General features: G+C 39.8%; 1 protein-coding gene and 1 long non-coding RNA gene across 2 annotated transcripts; both read right to left on the bottom strand.

Annotated features, from left to right (window-relative positions):
• Positions 1-4,817: 4,817 nt before the first annotated feature.
• Positions 4,818-6,233, bottom strand: LOC140735589 (uncharacterized). Its single transcript, XR_012100782.1, has 3 exons — positions 6,069-6,233; positions 5,604-5,811; positions 4,818-4,953 (listed from the first exon to the last, which is right to left on the bottom strand). It is a non-coding gene; the product is annotated as an uncharacterized lncRNA (long non-coding RNA).
• Positions 6,234-12,343: 6,110 nt separating this feature from the next.
• Positions 12,344-13,469, bottom strand: LOC140735109 (hemoglobin subunit alpha-like). Its single transcript, XM_073059904.1, has 3 exons — positions 13,329-13,469; positions 12,869-13,076; positions 12,344-12,595 (listed from the first exon to the last, which is right to left on the bottom strand). Exons 1-3 carry the CDS (start codon positions 13,421-13,423, stop codon positions 12,470-12,472), a joined length of 429 nt encoding a protein of 142 aa, XP_072916005.1. The 5' UTR covers positions 13,424-13,469; the 3' UTR covers positions 12,344-12,469.
• Positions 13,470-19,041: the final 5,572 nt, after the last annotated feature.

The raw sequence follows: 19,041 nt of genomic DNA, 5'->3' as shown, positions 1-19,041 counted from the left end.
CTTTTTTACCATCCGTCTTATCCTAAGTCTCTTCACTCTGGTTCCCCCCACCTGTCAAAATAGGATAAACCCTCCCCTTGCACACAAGAATATTGGTCCCCTTTGGGCTCAGGTACACTTTTGTACAGGTCATATCTCCCCCAGAAGAGATACCAAGGATGCAAGAACTTGAACCTGCACCAGCTTCTCAGCCACACATTAATCTGTTAAATCATCCTGTTTCTACCGTCACCGGTGTGTGGCACAAGCAGCAATCCAGAAATTACTACCCTGGAGGTCCTGCTTCTCAGCTTTCTGCCTAGCCCTCTAAATTCTCTCTTCAGGACCTCTTTGCTTTTCCTTTCTATGTTATTGGTATCAGCATATACCAATTCATCTGCCTTCCCCTCCAGAATGTGATCCAAGATGTCCTTGACTCTGGCACCTAGGAGGCACCATATCATTCAAGTGTCCTGTTCACGTCCGCAGAATCTCCTCTCTGTTCCCCTGCCCCATCACTGCTGCTCCTCTCTCTCCCTCCTTTTCTTCTGCATCACGGACCTATGCTCAGTGCCAGCAACCTGGGCTCCTTGGCATTCCTTTGGGAGGACATCCCCCACAACCACATCCAAAACGGTATACTTATTATTGAGCGGAGTGATCCCCACTATTCAGCATTAACAAACTTCCCCACTAGGACACTAACCCCCACCTGCTAAGGTGCAAATTGCCTCTTCTGTATAGGTCCCACCTTCCCTGGAAAAGAGGCCAATGATCCAAACATCTGATGCCTTCCCTCCTGCAGCAACTCCTTAGCTACATGTTGAACTCTATAATCTTCCTAGTTCTGGCCTCACCAGCATGTGACACAGGTAGCAATCCTGAGATCACAACGCTGGACCTCCTGCCCTTTAACAGCACCTAACTCCTGAATTCCCTGTGCAGAATCTTGTCACTCATCCTACCCATGTCATTGGTACCAACATGGACCACAACTTCTGGCTGTTCATCCTCCCACTTCAGAATGCTAAGGTTGTGATCGTGATGTCCCAGACCCTGGCACCTGGGAGGCAACATAACATCTAGGAATCTCATTCTCGCTTTCAGAACCTTGTGTCCATTCCCCTAACTAATGAATCTCCTATCACCACAGCACTTCTCTTCTCCCCACTTTCCTTCTGAATCACAGAGCCAAGCTCAATACCAGAGATCTGACCTGTGTTTGGTCATGCGCTCCCCAACATAGTCCAGTGTGGTATACCTGTTGTTGAGGGGGGATGGCCATTTAACACCTCCCCTTACTGACTGTCACCCAGTTTCCAATGTCCTGCACCTTGGGTGTAAATACCTCTCTATACTGTATGTTCTATCTACCACCCCGTCAGTTCTCTGAATGATCCGGAGTTCATCCAGTTCTACCTCCAACTCCTTAATACAGAGTGTCAGAAACTGCAGCTTGATGCACCTCCCAGCTGTAGTCATCAAGGACACTGGAAGTCTCACTGCTTTCCCACTTCCCGCAAGAGGGGCATTTCACTTTCCTGCCACACATCTCTACTGCCCTAGCTGAGCAGATAGAAAGAAGAGAAGGAAAAAATCTTTACCTAGAGCTGTTCTTCTTTTGCTTTCTCGGACTGAAGCCTCAAAGAGCTAAAGCCTCTGACTCTGTCCACTCCGATGATATCTGCAATGCTTGCGCCTGCCTTTCTTTAATTTACTCTTGCTAAACAATCCCAAATACCCATTGGTCGCAAGTCAAAGCTCAGTTACACAGCTGTGATCTCCCACTACCTTTTTCTACTCAGTCCGTGGACCTGAGTAAACTGCCCTCCTCTCAAACTTCTGATGTCCGGATTGATTGCTAATCAGAGCTCAATGAACAAAGATCAAAACAATGTTGACACGGAGAACAATTATGTGCATTAATTTTATATTCTCACAGAAAGCGTTTACATTACTACACAAATCCTAAAGACCACAATAGTTGCTCATTGAGGATGACCAGGAGGGATAAACCTACCCACACATATCCTGATCAATCTACCTGTTTAAAATGCACTCATCCATGCAAACTCGTTCTTTCCATTGAAGAAATTAAGTCCAATCATCAGAGAGAGGTGACTCATTTCATCATAATATTACATCCATACCATCTTATCATGTTTATTGCCATTAGAAATGATAATACTGAGCATAATGTATTCTACAAATGTTCTAAGCTCAGCACCTGCATTATTTTGTTAAAAGTATAGAGCTGTATGTGGGGTTGTGATTGCATGGTAACTTTCAAGGTCAATTCAATGAATGGGAACTTGCAAATCACAGCTCAACTGCTGCAATTTGTTTTCACTTCCTGATCTAATGTAATAAACTTCGCAATAACCTGAATCTGCTTGATAAAGTTTGGGAGTATATAGGGACAGTGTTGGAGATGAAACTGAATATGCTTGAAGTTGACGATTAGGAAGAAGCTTAACATCCAAATTCATTGATGCATGTTGGAATTATTGTTACGTGTAGTCAGTTACAGGAAGACATGCTCAGATGTGTAGATTGCCATGGTTGTGGTGAAGTTAAACATGGGATGACTGGAGCATTCTGTAAGTGTGTGTTTGATGGTTGGTGTGAGCTAAGTACCAATTTTCATGGCATATGATGCTATGACATTATAAACTTAACTAGAGTAGACAAGTAATAAATATTACAACAGCAGATTAGAGAGTGTGAAATTAGGGTAGCTGGACCCAAGTCTAATAAACAATTATTTTACATATTCGAAATTCTAGGGAAATTGTTCTGAGGGTGTGGGGGATGGTTTAGGGGTGCTCACAATTCACTCTGGTAGTAGATGGAAGGGTCTGTGAGAATTTTCTCAATTGTTCAAGCTGGTCTCCAGTCACTGTGCATTCCAGCGGTCTTTAACTCTCAGACCATTTCACATTTTAATTCAAGATATATTCCTCCACCTGCTCCTTCGCACGTCCAACTGCGCAGGTCTATTGAGGATGGAGTCCTCTGACAGACTCTCCACAAGAAGTATCTGTGTTAACGTTCTCTGCTCATGCCTTTTTGCTGAATCAACAGTCTAAAATGCTTTGCCAAGATTCTTAAATCTTCCCTGACCCCTTCATCGCTTGTGAGAAAATTTGACGAGGTGACTCTTCGCAAGTGGTGAAAAGCACTGAGCCAATGTGATAATTGTCTTTAACTAAGGTGACGTTGCCTTGTCAGAGAGGACAGTATGTTGTTAATCTCCAAGCCTTCCTTGACCATGAGTAAGAGGTGAGACTTCTTCAGGTGTCCTCCGCTAATCCCCACTCTTGTCCTATAAAGAGGGCATGAGTGGATTTAGCGGATATTGTGCTACTCAGGCAGAGCCATCAGCAGTGGAACTGCCAGGCATTCATGCAACATGCAGGTCATTCTGTTTGCAATTGTGTGATGAGAAATGGGTGAACCCCTGAAGGAAAATCAAAGGAAATGAGATGTGGAGATTGTACCAGTGGGTGAGAGAGTGTAAGGGGAGTAATAATGAGGGGATGAATGTGTAATCAGATCATGAATGCTGTTCAAACTGATGTGAATTCCTCAGGTCACATTTGGAGTACTGTAAGCAGTTTTGGTCATTGCATAAGGAGGTATAGAAGCTTTGAAGAGTGTGCAGAAGAGGTTCACCACGCTGTTGGCAGGATGTAGGCAAAGGGAGAGGTTGGAAAAACTTTTGCAGGCAGAGGGTGTCCTGAGAAGTAGATAAAACTGAGATTCATGGACAGAGTATATGGTGAGAGTGAAAAACCCAGGACGAAAATGTCAAATGTTAGAGAGCATAGTTTTAACGTGAGAAAGTGATAGTTTAAAGCAGACTTACAAGGCAGGGTGTTTTATGCAGAGTGGTAGATGTCCAGTGTGTGCTGCCAGCAGAGATTATTGAAGAAGATACTATAACAAAATTGAAAGGCATTTAGAGAGGTATTTGAACGGACAGGGAATGAGGAAAGATAAAGCAGGTACGGGGAGGTGCGATTAGTTTAAATCAGCATCATGGTGAACATCGACATTGTGGGCCAAAGGTCATGTTCTTGTGCTGTACTTTTCTGTATTCTACATGCTATGATACATTATTTAAGAAAAGTCTGGGTGTTACCCCAGTTATCAAATCTATTTTAAAGGTGGCTTACTGATTCATTGTTCTGTGTAGACAATCTTTTTACAATGAATCGAAACTATGTGGTACTGTTGTACAAAAATTGGCTAATATGGATGGTGTTGGGAGAATCAGGGAGGTGTTAACGGATGTGTGGGAGTGATGGGTACAGAAAATCTAGTAGATCTGTAACTGTTCTGATAACTGACAGTGTGTCAATGGGCTGAATGGCCTGATACCTTGTTAAGAATTGTGAGAAATACGTGAGAAATTGGCTTTTGCTTTTCCCCAAAGTACAGCAATTAATTTATTTCTAAATTACTTCAGCAGATGAAAAATGCTTTGACCTGTGCTGGGACAGTGAAAGGTCTTACAGCACAATGTCTGTTTTTTAACACCAAATCGTTGTTCATCTCAACATTGTGTAAGTCATAGATCTTTTAATTTTCATTCTCTGGAAATGAAGAATTTACCTCTGTGAGAGAAATATTGTTTCTTTATTGAAGAAAAGGGAATGCTTACAGACATTTTCCAAACATTCAGGAAAATTCCCATACAAAGAGGAATATTGTGCCACTTTACGTTAGCATGACTTGAACCTGATGTTACACAAATCCTTTAAGCAAACAAGACATTGTAGATGCTGATAATACATGTTTTCATTGCATTTCTGAAGGTGGTGGAGGATGCAGTTTATAGATTTAATGGTAGTTGTTGGAGAGAGCTTCTGTCACCAGTTTAAAAAACTTGTAGACAGCTTCATGTTCCTCTGGTCTGAATGTTTTTTTCTCATGAAGAGCGAGTTCAACAATGAAGGCCTGGCTGAGAAGCTGTGAAGAAAAACAATAATTATACAACATTGAAACAAAGCTGGAAAGCAAAACTCAAATCTCCAACGACTTCATACAGAACAGCCCAGAAGGAGACCACCTTGTCAACTGGGTCTATGTTCATTCGCAGTGAAGCAAACACATTAAGCCCCACTTTTTAACTGTGCCCCAACATCGTATTCTGGTTTTATGCCAAACAAAGCCCTTTTTCATTCTGTCTACCAAACAGCAGCTAATTATCCTAAAGCACAACGAACTAGCAAACTCTTTACAGACAAAACCCAATGTGAGGATTATATCTGTCCCTGGAACAGTGAAGTAGAAAACAATTCTGCATCTGTCAGATGTTGAATTAAAGGAACTTGAAATCAGCTGTAATCCTGTCTAATCTAGTTCATGAATTGTTGAGTGAGCATAAATAGCTCTCGTTAAAGTGATTAAATTTTCTAACCTGTGAACCCTATCCAGATCTAATTCTTGGGGAAAACTAGAGAAGGACTTCCTTTTCCACAGCAACCAGGTGTTCTTCTTTTCCCTGGAATTAAATCCTTGATGCTTGGTTGCCATGTTTGTTACGACTCTGTAGTTAGGAAATATTTATAGCACCCCTTTAGCAAAAATGTACACATCCTAAAAAGATCGGTTTCTACCTTGAAGTTTTGAGTGTCCACTCCGATTCTTTGATGTTTACTGCTGAGCTCATAGAAATTAGTTTCGATACTCTTCAAATCTTTAATTGCAGTGTTCAGAGCCTTTAGCACTTTGCCTGCATGAGTCTGAACACCAGGGTCACAGGCTGCAAAATGGCCATTGAAATTCTTAAACAGCCTGGTCGTCTAGGGATAGACAGCAAATACCCTAGAAAGGAAAAAAAGACAAATTGCCCAGTTTCTTTTCTGATAAGTTAGAATTAATTTATTTCTCAAAGCACTGAGGAAATTTTTATCAAGTAAAGAGTAGAGTTTCACTGGGTTAGACTAGAACCTCAGTGCAGTTCCTTTACCCTATGACAACATCTAGGCAAGCATAGGAAATTTTAAAAAACTTCACTGAAACGATGTTGAAAATACAGTGCATGATTTAAACACAGAACAGAAAATAGATTTTCATCATACCTTGCCAAGGCTTGGGCAGTTATCCTTTTCTTATCCAATTGGTCCCATTTGTTCATGATGTATTGTTCCTGAGCCTTTGTTAAATTCACCATTTTTTGTTGTTAACCTGTCACTGTTGCTACTTGCACAAGAAAGCTGTGTTGACCTGGAGTTTTGACCTCACTTTTATAGGACACAATAGGGCTCATTTCAGACTAACACTCAACTGTAATAGGCTGACTGCTTAGTAGGTTGGATACACTTTCCAAAGGAGGGCAGCAACCCTTCTGTATTTGTGTGTTAAGATAAACACTTGCTGAACAACTGCTTGTCTGAGCTTCACGTCTGCCCACACAACGCAAAGAATCATTCTCCAGTTTTATTGAATAATAATTCAATGCATTCATTACCAAACTGTAGTTTGTTAATTGAATTTCACTTCTACACATCATTCTGCTGGCTAAATTTTTTTATTAAATAATATTGTTATTTTTTAGAAGTTAATATGATTCTAATGTTGAAATCAAATCCATGTCTGTTATGACGTAACTTGAATAATGTTCTCACCTACATAGATATGCGATTGTACCAAGGGAAAACTGATGACAAATTTACATCATTACATGAAGACGTAATTATTTTGAAATATTGGGCTACACAGTAATGTGAACTTCATGGTCCCTGAGCTCTGATTGATGATTCTGTTATTAACATTCACTGGGTAACTAATAGCATTTTACATCATCAGTCAGTAGATTTATGAATTTGGTAAATTGACTCATACAGACAAAGCTCTATTTCTGTTTCATGTGTCCATCCAATGTTGAAACAGCCATGAGCATTGACAAACTTACTGTAGGTGAAATGTAAACATGAAGAAAACAATGAGGGAAAATGTGGGTTCTCTACAAACAAAGATGTGAGACTTTACAATGAGGAATAATAAAATGGCAGAAGAATTAAGCAAATATCTCCTGTCTGTTTGCGTATTAGATTTTCAATAAGCTTTAGATAAGTTTGTGTTCAGGAGAAGATAAACAAGGAGAGCTCACATAGAATTTGGGGTCACTATGTCCAGTTGTTTAACAAATGGAAAACAGAGTAGAGAAACAGACCCTTCATAGATAGCCAAGCTGCAGCTAATAAGGCCCAACAGGGATCAGTGCTTGGACTCCAAACATTTACAACGTCTATTAGCAGTTTGTCTGAGACAACCTGATGTAACTTTTCCGTATTTGCTGATGATAGAGAACTAATTGGGAATTTCTGTTCAGGCTGCATCTGGAGTACTGTATTCAATTCTGGTCACTCATTATTGGAAGGATATGGAGGCCATGCAAAAGGTTTACCAGTGTGCTGGCTGGATTGGAGGGAATGTGCGGTAAGGGGAGTGGACAGATGAGAATTGTTTTCACTGGAGTAGGAGAGGGGTGACCTGACAGAAATTTATAAAATTATGAGAGGTGTCGATAGAGTAGACAAACAGGTCTTTTTGCCCAGAGTTGAAATGTCCACTACTAGAGGGCATCCATTTATGGTAAGAAGGGGAAATTTAAAGGAAATGTATGGGATGTTTTTTTAACAGAGTGGTGGGTGTCAATATTGTGTTACCATGGGTGGTAGTAGAGGTAGATATGATGGAGGTATAGAGATGTTGAAGATGCTCGAAGAAAGACACAAGGGATATGGATCACATGCAGGCAGAATGGATTAGATGTTGCTAGCTTAATTAGTTTGGCTGAAGGGCCTTTTCCTGTCCTGTACTGTTCTAGGTTCTAAAGCCTTGGTAAAATAACAGCCATGTTACTGCTCACAATTTCAGACACTTTGCTTTCTTAAAAAGACATGTTCACTTTTATTGTGTTTTGCAAAGTTTCAAATATGAGATGTGGAATAAAAAATGCACAACAATAATGAACCAACATGCTAATTTACCAATTTAACTTAGAGAATGTCAGAAATACTCCGGAGGTCTGTGAATTTTCTTCTTTCTCAGCCTGTGAGTAATTCTAGCACTCTGTTTGTGACGTTTCCAGCATTTGCAAGTGTTTTTGATTGTCAGATGTGAGGGTGCTCACAATGTTCAAATGCATTTTCTACTCAGTAAGTGAGGTAGCCCATGTCTTGACATCACATTCTTAAGTAGCCGGTAACATTCACATCACCTAAGTGCCAGGTAACAAGGATCTCCAATGATATGTCATGCAGAATTTTATCCTCGTGTTCATTACTATTGCAGAATTTCCTGACGTTTCCATCCTGTGTGTCAGGGCTGAGCAAGTACGGAACTGGATCAGCTACAGAAGTCGTGGCAGCTACAGAACTATGGTGATAAATGAGCTGGTCAGACTCTGGCTTTGCAATGGCAAGTGACTCACAGTGAAACCTTTCCACCTTCCAGAGGTACAATTCTGCAATGTGATGGAATGCCCCCAACGTTCTTTTTGCATTTTGTTCGTTTATTGTGGGGGTGGGGGGGTGTTGCATGGTTGAAGATCGTGTTGCTGTTTTTTTGTGCAGGGGGTAAGTTTGCTGTTTCTCTTTGAACTTACTTCCATGGTTTTCTTTGTTTCATGGCTATCTGTAGAAGATGAATCACAGAGTTGTATACTGTACCGCATACATACTTTGATAATACATGAACCTTTGAAACTTTGAACAATGCATTGAGGTAATACATGGTAAAACAATAACATAATGCAGAATAAAGTGTTACTTTTACCAAGAAAATGCAATACAAGCTGACAATAAGATGCAAGACCACAGTGAGGTAGATTGTGAGGCCAAGAGATCATCTTACTATGGTACTGTTGAATGCCCTTATAACTGTGGGGCAGAAGCAGCCCTTGAGCCTGCTAGTATGTGCTTTCAAGCATTTGTATCATCTGCCCAATGGGAGGGTGGAGAAGAGAGCATGTCATAGTGAGTGCAGTCTTTGATTATATTGGCTTCTTTACTAAGGCAGCAAAAAGTGTTGATAGACTCCAAGGAGAGGACGTTGGTTTTGTCCTGTGCTAAATATTGTTCACAACTCTGTATTTTCTGCTGATTATAGGGAGAGCAGTTGCCACACCAACCTATGATGCATCTGGATAGGAAGCATTCGATGGTGTATCAATAAAATCTAGTGACGGTCAGATGGGACATGCCAGATTTCTTTAGCCTCCAGAATAAACTGAGAGTTCTTGGCCATGATGGAACTAGGAGCCTGTTGGTGATATTCACTCCTGGGGACTTGAAGCTCTCAACCTACTTGATCTCAACACCATTGATGTAATCAGGTGTGTGTGCACCACCCACCCTCGTGAAGTCAATAACCAGCTCTTTTGTTTCACTGACATTGAGGGAAAGATTGTTGTCATGACAGCATGTTACTAGGCTCTTACTTTACCCAGCTTATTGTTATTTGAGATCCGGCTCACAGCGGTGCTATCATTTGTAAACTTGTGGATGGAGTTTGAGCAGAGCCTGGCCACACAGTTGTGAGCGTATAGAGAGTAGAGTAGGGTACCACTAATGAAGTCTTCTGGGGCACCAGTGTTGAGAATAATGAAGATGGAGGTAATGCTACCTATCCTTACTGAGTGTGCTCTGTTGGTTAGGAACTCAGGTTATGTGCTGAAGACAGGGTAGCCCTGTGACATTGATGGTCCTCCATTCATGCATTCATTCTGAAGCTGAAGCAGCATGCTACAATTCTAGAGAATCACCAGCTCGATTTAGAGTGGGAAGGTCAGGGAAGCATCCATGGTTCCTGGTGATTATACTTGTGGGAGGTGTGTTCAGTTGCAGTTCCTGACTAACTGCATAGAATGACTGAAGCTCTAGATGAATCAAAAAGATGAGATATTACAGACGGAATTGAGAGAGATGGGTAGAAGGTTAAAACATAGGAGAACTAGGGTTATAATCCCTGGGTAACTCTATGTGCTGTGTCCTACTGAAGGTGGGAATAGGAGGGTAGGGTTGATGAACTGGTGCAGGTCCGAGGTATATCTTGGAATATTGGGATATCATTCAGGACAGAAATCACCTGTACAAGAGGGACACATTGCAATAGGCTTCCTGATGGAGGCTATTACTAGAGTTACTTGGATGGATTTGAACAAATTGAGCAGGATATGGGTCCAGATGTGGTTATGCAATCAGTGAGGAAAATGAAGTAAAAACAGAGGTTAAAGTGAACAAATCCAGCCAGCAGGAGCAGGACAAGGAGCAAGGAAGGTCTGATCACCTAAACTGCAAGAAGCCGAACAGGCTGACATATCCTTGGATATCTTTGGCATGTGGGATTGTGATAGTATATCTATTATAGAAACATAAGATAGTGAGTGGATGTGATTTGTTTGGATTTTCAGGAAGCCTTTAACAAGGTCTGGCACACAAAGCTGCTATACTAGATAAGTGATAAAGTGCAAGTATAGATAGAAAGGTGGTTGATTGCCAGAAGTCAGAAAGTTGAGATGAAGGGTACTTTTCAGGATGGCTGCTGGTGACTTTTGGAATTCCAAAGGGGTCAGTGTTGGATTTGCAGCTTTTCACTTCAACAATAATGATTTGGATGGAACTGATGATATTGTGGCTACACTTAATAAGCGGAGAAACAGGCTATAACCCCAAGGCAAGAAGTCTGTAGAAATACCTGGACAGGTTGGGATGTGGGAAAAGTTGATACAGATGGAATACAGAATGATGAATGTGAGTTTATACACATTGGAAGGAAGAACTACGGACTATTTTCTAAATGGGGAGAAATTTCAGAAATCAGAGGTGTAAAGTGACTTGGGATTCCTAATTCAGAATTCCTTCAAGGATAATTTGCAGGTGAGTCAATAGTAAAGAAGGAAAATGCAATATTAGCATTCATTTAGGAAGGATTAGAATACAAAAACAAATATATAATGCTGAGGTTTAAGTCATAAGTCAGACTGCATTTGGAATATTGTGAGTAATTTTGGATCCTGTCTCTAAAGAAGAGAGCTTGGTGGGTCCAGACACTCACAAGAATGATCACAGGAATGAAAGTCTTAACACATGAGGACACAGTTTCTATGTGTATTAAGAGAAAAATGGGTAAAAGATGAGAGTATTTTCCCTTTAGTAATATATACGTGCAGCTACAAATGAAGAGTAAAGTCTTACATGTGTACTTCTCATCTGTCTTTACTGTGGCAAAGGATATGAAACCTCGTGAGTTCAGGGAAATTTTCGATGATATCCTGAAGCCTATCGACATACTAAAGAGAAGGCATTTGCAGTCAAAGCTCATAATAGTGTATATATCTCCAAGACACTGATATCAAGTTGCTCTAATCACAGAAGGAAAATTTGCATCTCAGAGTGGACTTCCAGGAAATTTATTGCAGGAAATTTTGGAGTTCCTTAAACCAATTGAATGCTCCAACTTCAGTATTCCAAATGGGAAAAAACAAATTCCTCTATCCATAATGATATTGAAAGGGATAATAATGATGATTTTGTCTCCTGAAAGTTGAATTTTTAGGATTAGGTGATTGCATATTTTAAGCTGCATTGGTAATTCTGTTTTGGAAAACAAAATGCTTTTTCGGGATTAATTTTTAAGGAGAGCCAGAATTACTTTTCACAATTTCCCTGGAGTGTAGGCAGCTGAGGGGTGACGTGACAGAGGAGTATAAAATCAACAGGGGGATCACTGGATGGTCATAGTGTTTATCTGAGTGTAGGAGAGTCTACACTCAGGCACCCGAGGAGAAACTTTTTCATACAGAGTGGAGGGTAGATGAAATGAGCTGGGAGAGCAGGCTGTAGAGACAGGTATAATTACACTGTGGAAGAGACATCTAAACAATTCCACAGTTAGAGATCATTTAGATGGATATGAGCCAAATGTGAGTAAATGTGAGTGACTAGGTCAGATAGACATTAGTAGGTATGGATGAGTTTGGCTAAATGATCTGTTCCTTTGTTGTATAAGTCATATTTTAAGTGTAAAGCTTGCTTTGAGTAGTAACTCATGATATGTTGTTGAAGTATAAAAGCCATATGGAAATATTTCGATCTCCTCTTTCGAATATTTTGCTACTCAGGATCTGAACTTGATTCATTTACAATGGGATGAAAAGTAACTGCCATGCAAACAGATATTTGTTGGCTCAATGCTTTTATGTCCAAGTTCTTTCTCCTCTTTGTTGTTATTGAGTGATAAAGGTAAACAAACCCTGCAGTATTGTTTGTGTTCTTGCTAATGGACAAATCTGACAGATATTTTTCTGAAATTGTGTATGCTTAATAATTATCAGCCACAGCAAATGATAAAGCATTGATAAAAATGAATGTTTATTTAGTTTAGTTTACCTATTATGCCAAAATTTAATCAATGACAAAATGTGGAATTAAATGATGATCCTGCTGTTGTTCACCATAGTTTGTTGATTGCATCTTCAACGGTACTTGGAGCTCAATTCATGTGCGAGCAACTCAAGGAATTTGTCGACTGCACAGTGGGTTGCAGGAGTGAATGCTGGCAAGTTAATAGCCAAAGTAACTGTGATACAATCAGCCAACAGCTGTAAAAGTGAAAAATTATAAAAATGAAACCCTTAATCTTCTCAACTCATGATTTTACCCATCAAATGAATGTTGGTTGTTTGTACTTTGACTGCTTTGCTGTGTATTGTAATAGCAGGAAAAAGTATTCCCATCTAAACTGAACAAGATTACACTTCCAGATTGCTGAAATATCAACTAAATAAAGTTAAAAATTCAGAGTTGCTGATCTAATCACAGTATCATTGTTTGTGTAATGACAATGTGGAAGATTCTGTAAAATTGCTACGTACCTGAAAGTTGTGAGGATCCACAAGAAGTTCTTCACCATGTTTCTTGGCAAGACTTTCCAGGTGTTTACTCAGGTTGTCCACGTTATGGGCTGCATCCGCCACAGCCTTCATTACCAGGTAACCATGTTTTCTGACAGCTGGGTCAGAGGCTTTGTAGCCATTGAATCTCGGGAAGTACGTCTTAGCTTGGGGGTGGATCTCAAACAACCTTCAGAAACATGGAAAGTGAAGGCAGAAATTATTTGCAGACACAATATACACTACACCTCATTTAGGATTAAATTCCGTTATTCGCCAGACCAGCTACCACATTATTTTGGGAAAACTTCAATTCTATGCAGAGAATATCTTTGTACACTTATTAATGGTCTCAATGTGCAAGGGAAATGCAAGGAAATATTAGCAATTACAGATAATAGCTGAAAATGCAATAATTATACTGTGAATCTAAGAAAATTACCTGGCTAAAGCATCTGCACCCCAAGCTTCAGCATTTGCCTTTATCTGGGAGCCAAGTTCGTCTATGACCTGTTTGTTGGGGCCAGAGAGCACCATTGTTGCTGAGTTTTCACTTTTTCAGATCTCTCAATAACCAGGAGATGCCTCTGGCTTGGTGTGTCTGTATTTATTGCAATTCACACAGAGCCACGCCCTCTCCGCCCCACTTTTCCCATTGGTTGACAATAGTGAATAGAGAACCAGTCGGCTGTTTCACATACAACTGTTAGCAAAGATATCCTGTTCAAGAAAAGCTAAACACCACCTGCAGACATTTCATTTGATGCACACTTGTAAAGGTTTGGTTTATTGCCATATAAGTTATCAGTAAATACACATTAATATTCATTAATCAATATGCATTTCCAAGCTAGCCCTGATATAATAAGTTTAATTCATTTTACTGTTATTTTGGTCTATATATTACTTTGAATTCACCCATTCAAATTCATCCTCCTCCCCTGAGTCTTTTTATTTCACAACTTGCGCAGGGAGACATGGTTTTCCAAAATCACAAGACACCTGCTGTGGATACTGCACAGAAACCAATCATAATGTAACCATATTGGACCAGGAAGTGTGCAGGTCTGGAATCACATGAATGTTGTCCATCAGCATACGGCTGAAACATTTGGTTACATGCAAGTCTATGGAAGGTGTCAGGATGTGAAGATCTGAGGATGGCCAGGACAACTTTGGAATATTAGTCTGGAATTTCATAGACATGAGTTAGCTGAACTAATGTTACAGGCACATTTAGAGAAGGGAACTCTGCCGTGAACTCAGCTCAGGTTTAAGGTTACAGGAATGTCCAAACAGTGGAAGGGAGACCGATGAAGTCAGTGGTCTGATATCAGAATTGTGCAACCAAAGCCAATGATTTTTTAGTTCTTCCCAAAGTTCAGTTTGAGCAAAGTTCCTTTCACTCATTGTGAGACATCAAATAGCCAATGGAAGCAGTGGAAGAGTCAATGGAGTTACAAAGAAATATAATATTGTGTGTCATTGTACCTATTCTGCATTTACAATTTCCATGTTTTCTGAGGCTAGGCTGATAGGTTAATTCCAGTCCCAGTGTGGTTGAGTTTGAAGGCGGTTTTATTGATCACCAATATGTTACAGTGCACAAGAAGCTGAGTAAAAAGACAGTTCTTCTCAGAGTTCTCATGAAAAGTGGATTCAAATGTTGATTAAGATTCCTTCAACTTGTAAAAGTGCTTCTGACAAACGAATGAATAAATATACAAGCAATTATATAATGGCTGACATTATGTTGAATGTTAATTGTTTAACAACACAATAATAAGTAATCAATAAGTAAGCACTGAGATCTTGTAGCTAGAAATAAAGTGGCAAACCTAATCAGGTGGGACATAACAGAACCTAATGAGTTTTTGAAGTCACTGAGAAATACTTAGAACTGGTTATTTGAAGAAATCTATTTAAAAAAATCTTTTCATATTTAATTGAAATAATTTTGTGATTGGCCTGAATTAAATCTGAAATTGTGTGTAATAATGATCTAACAATATCTACTGAATATACGGTGCTTATAAAAAGTATTAGCCCCCCCAGAACTTTTCATGTTTCATTGTTTTACAACATTGAATCACATTTAATCTGGCTTTTTTTGACACTGATCAATGGAAAAAGACTCTTTCAGGTCAAATTGAAAAAAGCTCATGACAAAGTGATCTAAATTAATTGCAAATATAAAACACGAAATAATTAATTGTATAAATATTCACCCCCTTCAAGTCAGTATTTAGTAGATACACCTTTGGCAGCAATTACAACCTTGAGTCTGTGTGGATAGGTCTCTATCAGTTTTGCACATACGAACACTGCAATTTATCCCATTCATCTTTACACAACTGTTCAAGCTCTGTCAGATTGCATGGGGGTCGTGAGTGAACAGCCCTTTTCAAGTCCAGCCACAAATTCTCAATTGGATTAAGGCCTGGACTCTAACTTGATCACTCCAGGATGTTAACTTTGTTGTTTTCAAGCCATTCCTGTTTGGCTTTGGCTTTAAGCTTGGGGTCATTGTCTTGCTGGAAAACAAATCTTCTCCCAAGTCACAGTTCTCTTGCAGACTGCATCAGGTTTTCCTCCAGGATTTCCCCGTATTTTTCTACATTCATTTTACCTTCTACCGTCACTAGCCTTCCTGCTGCAGTGAAGCTTCCCCACAGCATGATGCAACCATCACCATGCTTCACAGTAGGGAATGTGTGTTTTCGATTATGTGTGGTGTTTGGCTTACGCCAAGCATAGCTTTTGTCCCGATGTCCATAAAGCTCAATTTTGGTTTCATCAGACCATAGAACCTTCTTCCAGCCGACATCAGAATCTCCCACATGTCTTTGGGCAAACTCTAGCTGAGATTTCATGTGTTTTTTTCAACAATGGCTTTCGCTTGCCACTCTCCCATAAAACTGTGATTGGTGAAGCACCCAGGCAACAGTTGTTGTATGCATAGTCTTTCCCATCTCAGCCTCTGAAACTTGTAACCCCTCCAGAGTTGTCAGAGGTCTCTTGGTAGCCTCCTACACTAGTCCCCTGATTGCGTGGTCTGTCACACAGTTTTAGAGAACGCCCTGCTCTAGGCAGGTTTTCAGCTGTGCCAAATTCTTTCCTTTCTTGATGACTGACTTAACTGTACTCCAAGGGATATTTAGGGACTTGGAAATTTTCTTGTATCCATCTCCTGACTTGTGCTTCTCAATATCCTTTTCCGAGTTTCTCGGAGTGTTCTTTTGTCTTCAAGGTGTGGTTTTTGCCAGGATACTGACTCATCAGAAGTTGGATTATATTTTTACTACGATCAATTGAAACACCTTGACTGCACACAGGTCTCCAAAAATAGATCTCCATTTAACTAATTATGTGTCTTCTAAAACCAATTGGCTGCACCAGTGGTGATTTGGTGTGTCATATTAAAGGGGGTTAAGGGGTCAATTGTTATGTAATCAATTATTTTGTGTTTTATATTTTTAATTAATTTAGATCACTTTGTACAGATTTGTTTTCGCTTTGACACCAAAGAGTCTTTTTTCTGTAGACGAGTGTCAGAAAAACCAAAATAAACCGACTGTGATTCAATGATGTAAAACAATAAAACATGAAAGTTTCCAACAGGGGTGAACCCTTTTTATAGACATTATACATAGGTCAATTGTATGTCCATAAAATGACAATAAGCTGTACATAATGTGACTGATGGGAAATGATAGTGGTTTTGGAGATAGTGGATGGAGGTATCTTACATGGATAAATGATACTACAATGCTTAACTGAATGTTATTTCAACAACGTTTTAAAGTGCATTGAATTTTGTCATTTGAACAATAGACTTTCAGGATGTGAACATAAGAAATGTTGAAGATTTAGCCACTCAGCCTTCGAGATGATCTCTTCCTTTTGTAAACACAAAACTGCCCGATGATCACCTTTACTATTTTTGCCATATCATTACATCCTTAATTCTATTACGGTCTAATTATCTAACAATCCCAGTGATGAGTACAATCAACATGTACTCGACACCCACGGTACACTGAGGTAGGGTATTCTCAACGAATCACAACCACAAAGAGAAGAAATGTCATCTCATTTTAGAGTGGCAAACCCTGTTTTGTGAAACTAAACCTTAGATCACTCTCAGGGTTGAGGAGCAACAAATCATATTCCATAAAGGTAGCCTCCAGTGGGGAGAAAATTCAAACATCAAAGATGGAAAAGAAGTTGGGAGTCTATACATAAGATTTCCTGAAGACTAACTTGCAGGTTGAGTCAGTGGTAAGGAAGGCAAATGCAATGTTAGCATTCATTTTGAGAGTACTAGAAGATAAGGGGAAGGACGTAATGCTGAGGCTTCAGGCATTGGTGAGAATGCACTTGGAGTATTGTGAGCAGTTTTGAACCCCTTATCTAAGAAATGATATGCTGGCATTGGAGCGGGTCCAGAGGAGATTCCAGGAATGAAAGAGTTAACATATGGGGAACGTATGAGTTAACGTATGGTTCTAGGCCTGTACTCACTGGAGTTTATAAGAATAAGGGGTATATCATTGAAAACCTATTCAATATTGAGAGGTCTAGGTAGAGTGTATGTAGAAAGGATGTATCTTATAGTAGGTGAGTCACAATCCAGGGGGCACAGACTGTGCATATACAAACATCCATTAAGAATAGAAGCAAAGAGGAATTTCTTTAGTCAGAAGATGGTGAATCTGTGGAATTCACTGCTAGAAATGGCTGTGGAGACCAAGTCATTCAGTATATTTAAAACAGAGATTGATGGGTTCATCATTAGTCATGGCATCAAAGGTTATGGGGAGAGGTCAGGATAATGGAGTTGAGGAGGGTAATAAATCAGCCATGGTGGAATGACAGAGCAGTACCTTTGATCCGAATGGCCTAATTCTGCTCCTAGAATAATAAGGTAGTGATCACGCTTTCACAGACCATTCAGAAATCTGATGGTAAAGGACAAGAAGCTATTTTTGCATCATTGAGTGTGGGTCTTCAGGGTCCTGTACATTCTCCCTGGTGACTGTAATGATGTGAGGTCATGTCCCAGATGGCGAGTGTCCTCAGTGATGGATGCCATCTTCGGGAGCCATTGCTTCTTGACGACGTCCATGATGGTGAGGAGTAATGAGGCTGGCAGAGTCTATGACCCTCTGCAGCCTTTTGCATTTTTTCACATTGGAGCCATTATGCCAAGCCATGATACAACCAATCAGAAAGCTCTCCACCATCCACCTGTAGAAGTTTGTAAGAATGTTCAGTGGCATTCCAAATCTCCAACTGTTGGTGTCCCCTCTTCATGACTCTTTGTGGCCTTCTTTTTTTCCTTAACTCCTCCCTGCTTCCTCTTCCATTCCCCATTATGGCCTTTTCCCTCTAATCCTTACCTGCCTATCATCTCCCTCTGGTGCTGTCTTTCTTCCCTTTCTCTCATGGTCCACTCTTCTCACTTATCTGATTTCTTCTTCTCCAGCCCTTTACATTTTCCACCCAGTTGACTCCACCAATCACTTTCCAGCTGCACATAATACTCAAAATACAATCCAATCAAACTTTTGTAGTTAGATAGACTTCCGTTCAGAATGATTTATTTGGATGGCATGCAAAAGAAAGTTCTTCTCTGTTACCTCAGTACATGTCACAATAATAAATCAATTACAAATTAAACATTAAATGCTGAAGCAAAAATAAAACTTATTGGAGGAAGAATATAATCCACAATGTAGGTAACTTCAGAAATAATGTCCATAAAGCAAAAAAAATTGCAACTAGAAAATAATCTTAAATACAGTAACTCAGCTGGTAGAGTAGCAGCACAGCAGATTCAATGACCCAGGTCAATCCTGACCTCTATGGAGTATAGACACTTTCCCTGTGACCACACGGGATTTTTCCGGGTGTTATAGTTTCTTTCCACATTCCAAAGCATGTAGGTAGGTTAATTGGCCACTGTAAATTGCCCTTAGTTCAGCTGTGTTGTAGACTTGATGGAAGTGTGGAGAGAATAGCATTAATCATAAAATTAAATTAGTTTTTTTTCTCTTTCTTTTTCAATCTTTTTATTACTATCAATATGGTGAGATTGATACATAATTATTGGGATTACAAAACTACAAAATTAAAATGAGCATAGAAGGATA

The sequence above is a fragment of the Hemitrygon akajei genome, chromosome 11 (genome assembly GCF_048418815.1).
Source record: "Hemitrygon akajei chromosome 11, sHemAka1.3, whole genome shotgun sequence".
Taxonomy (NCBI): domain Eukaryota; kingdom Metazoa; phylum Chordata; class Chondrichthyes; order Myliobatiformes; family Dasyatidae; genus Hemitrygon; species Hemitrygon akajei.
Note: the sequence above shows the minus strand (reverse complement) of the source record. Positions and strands in the feature narration are given on the sequence as shown.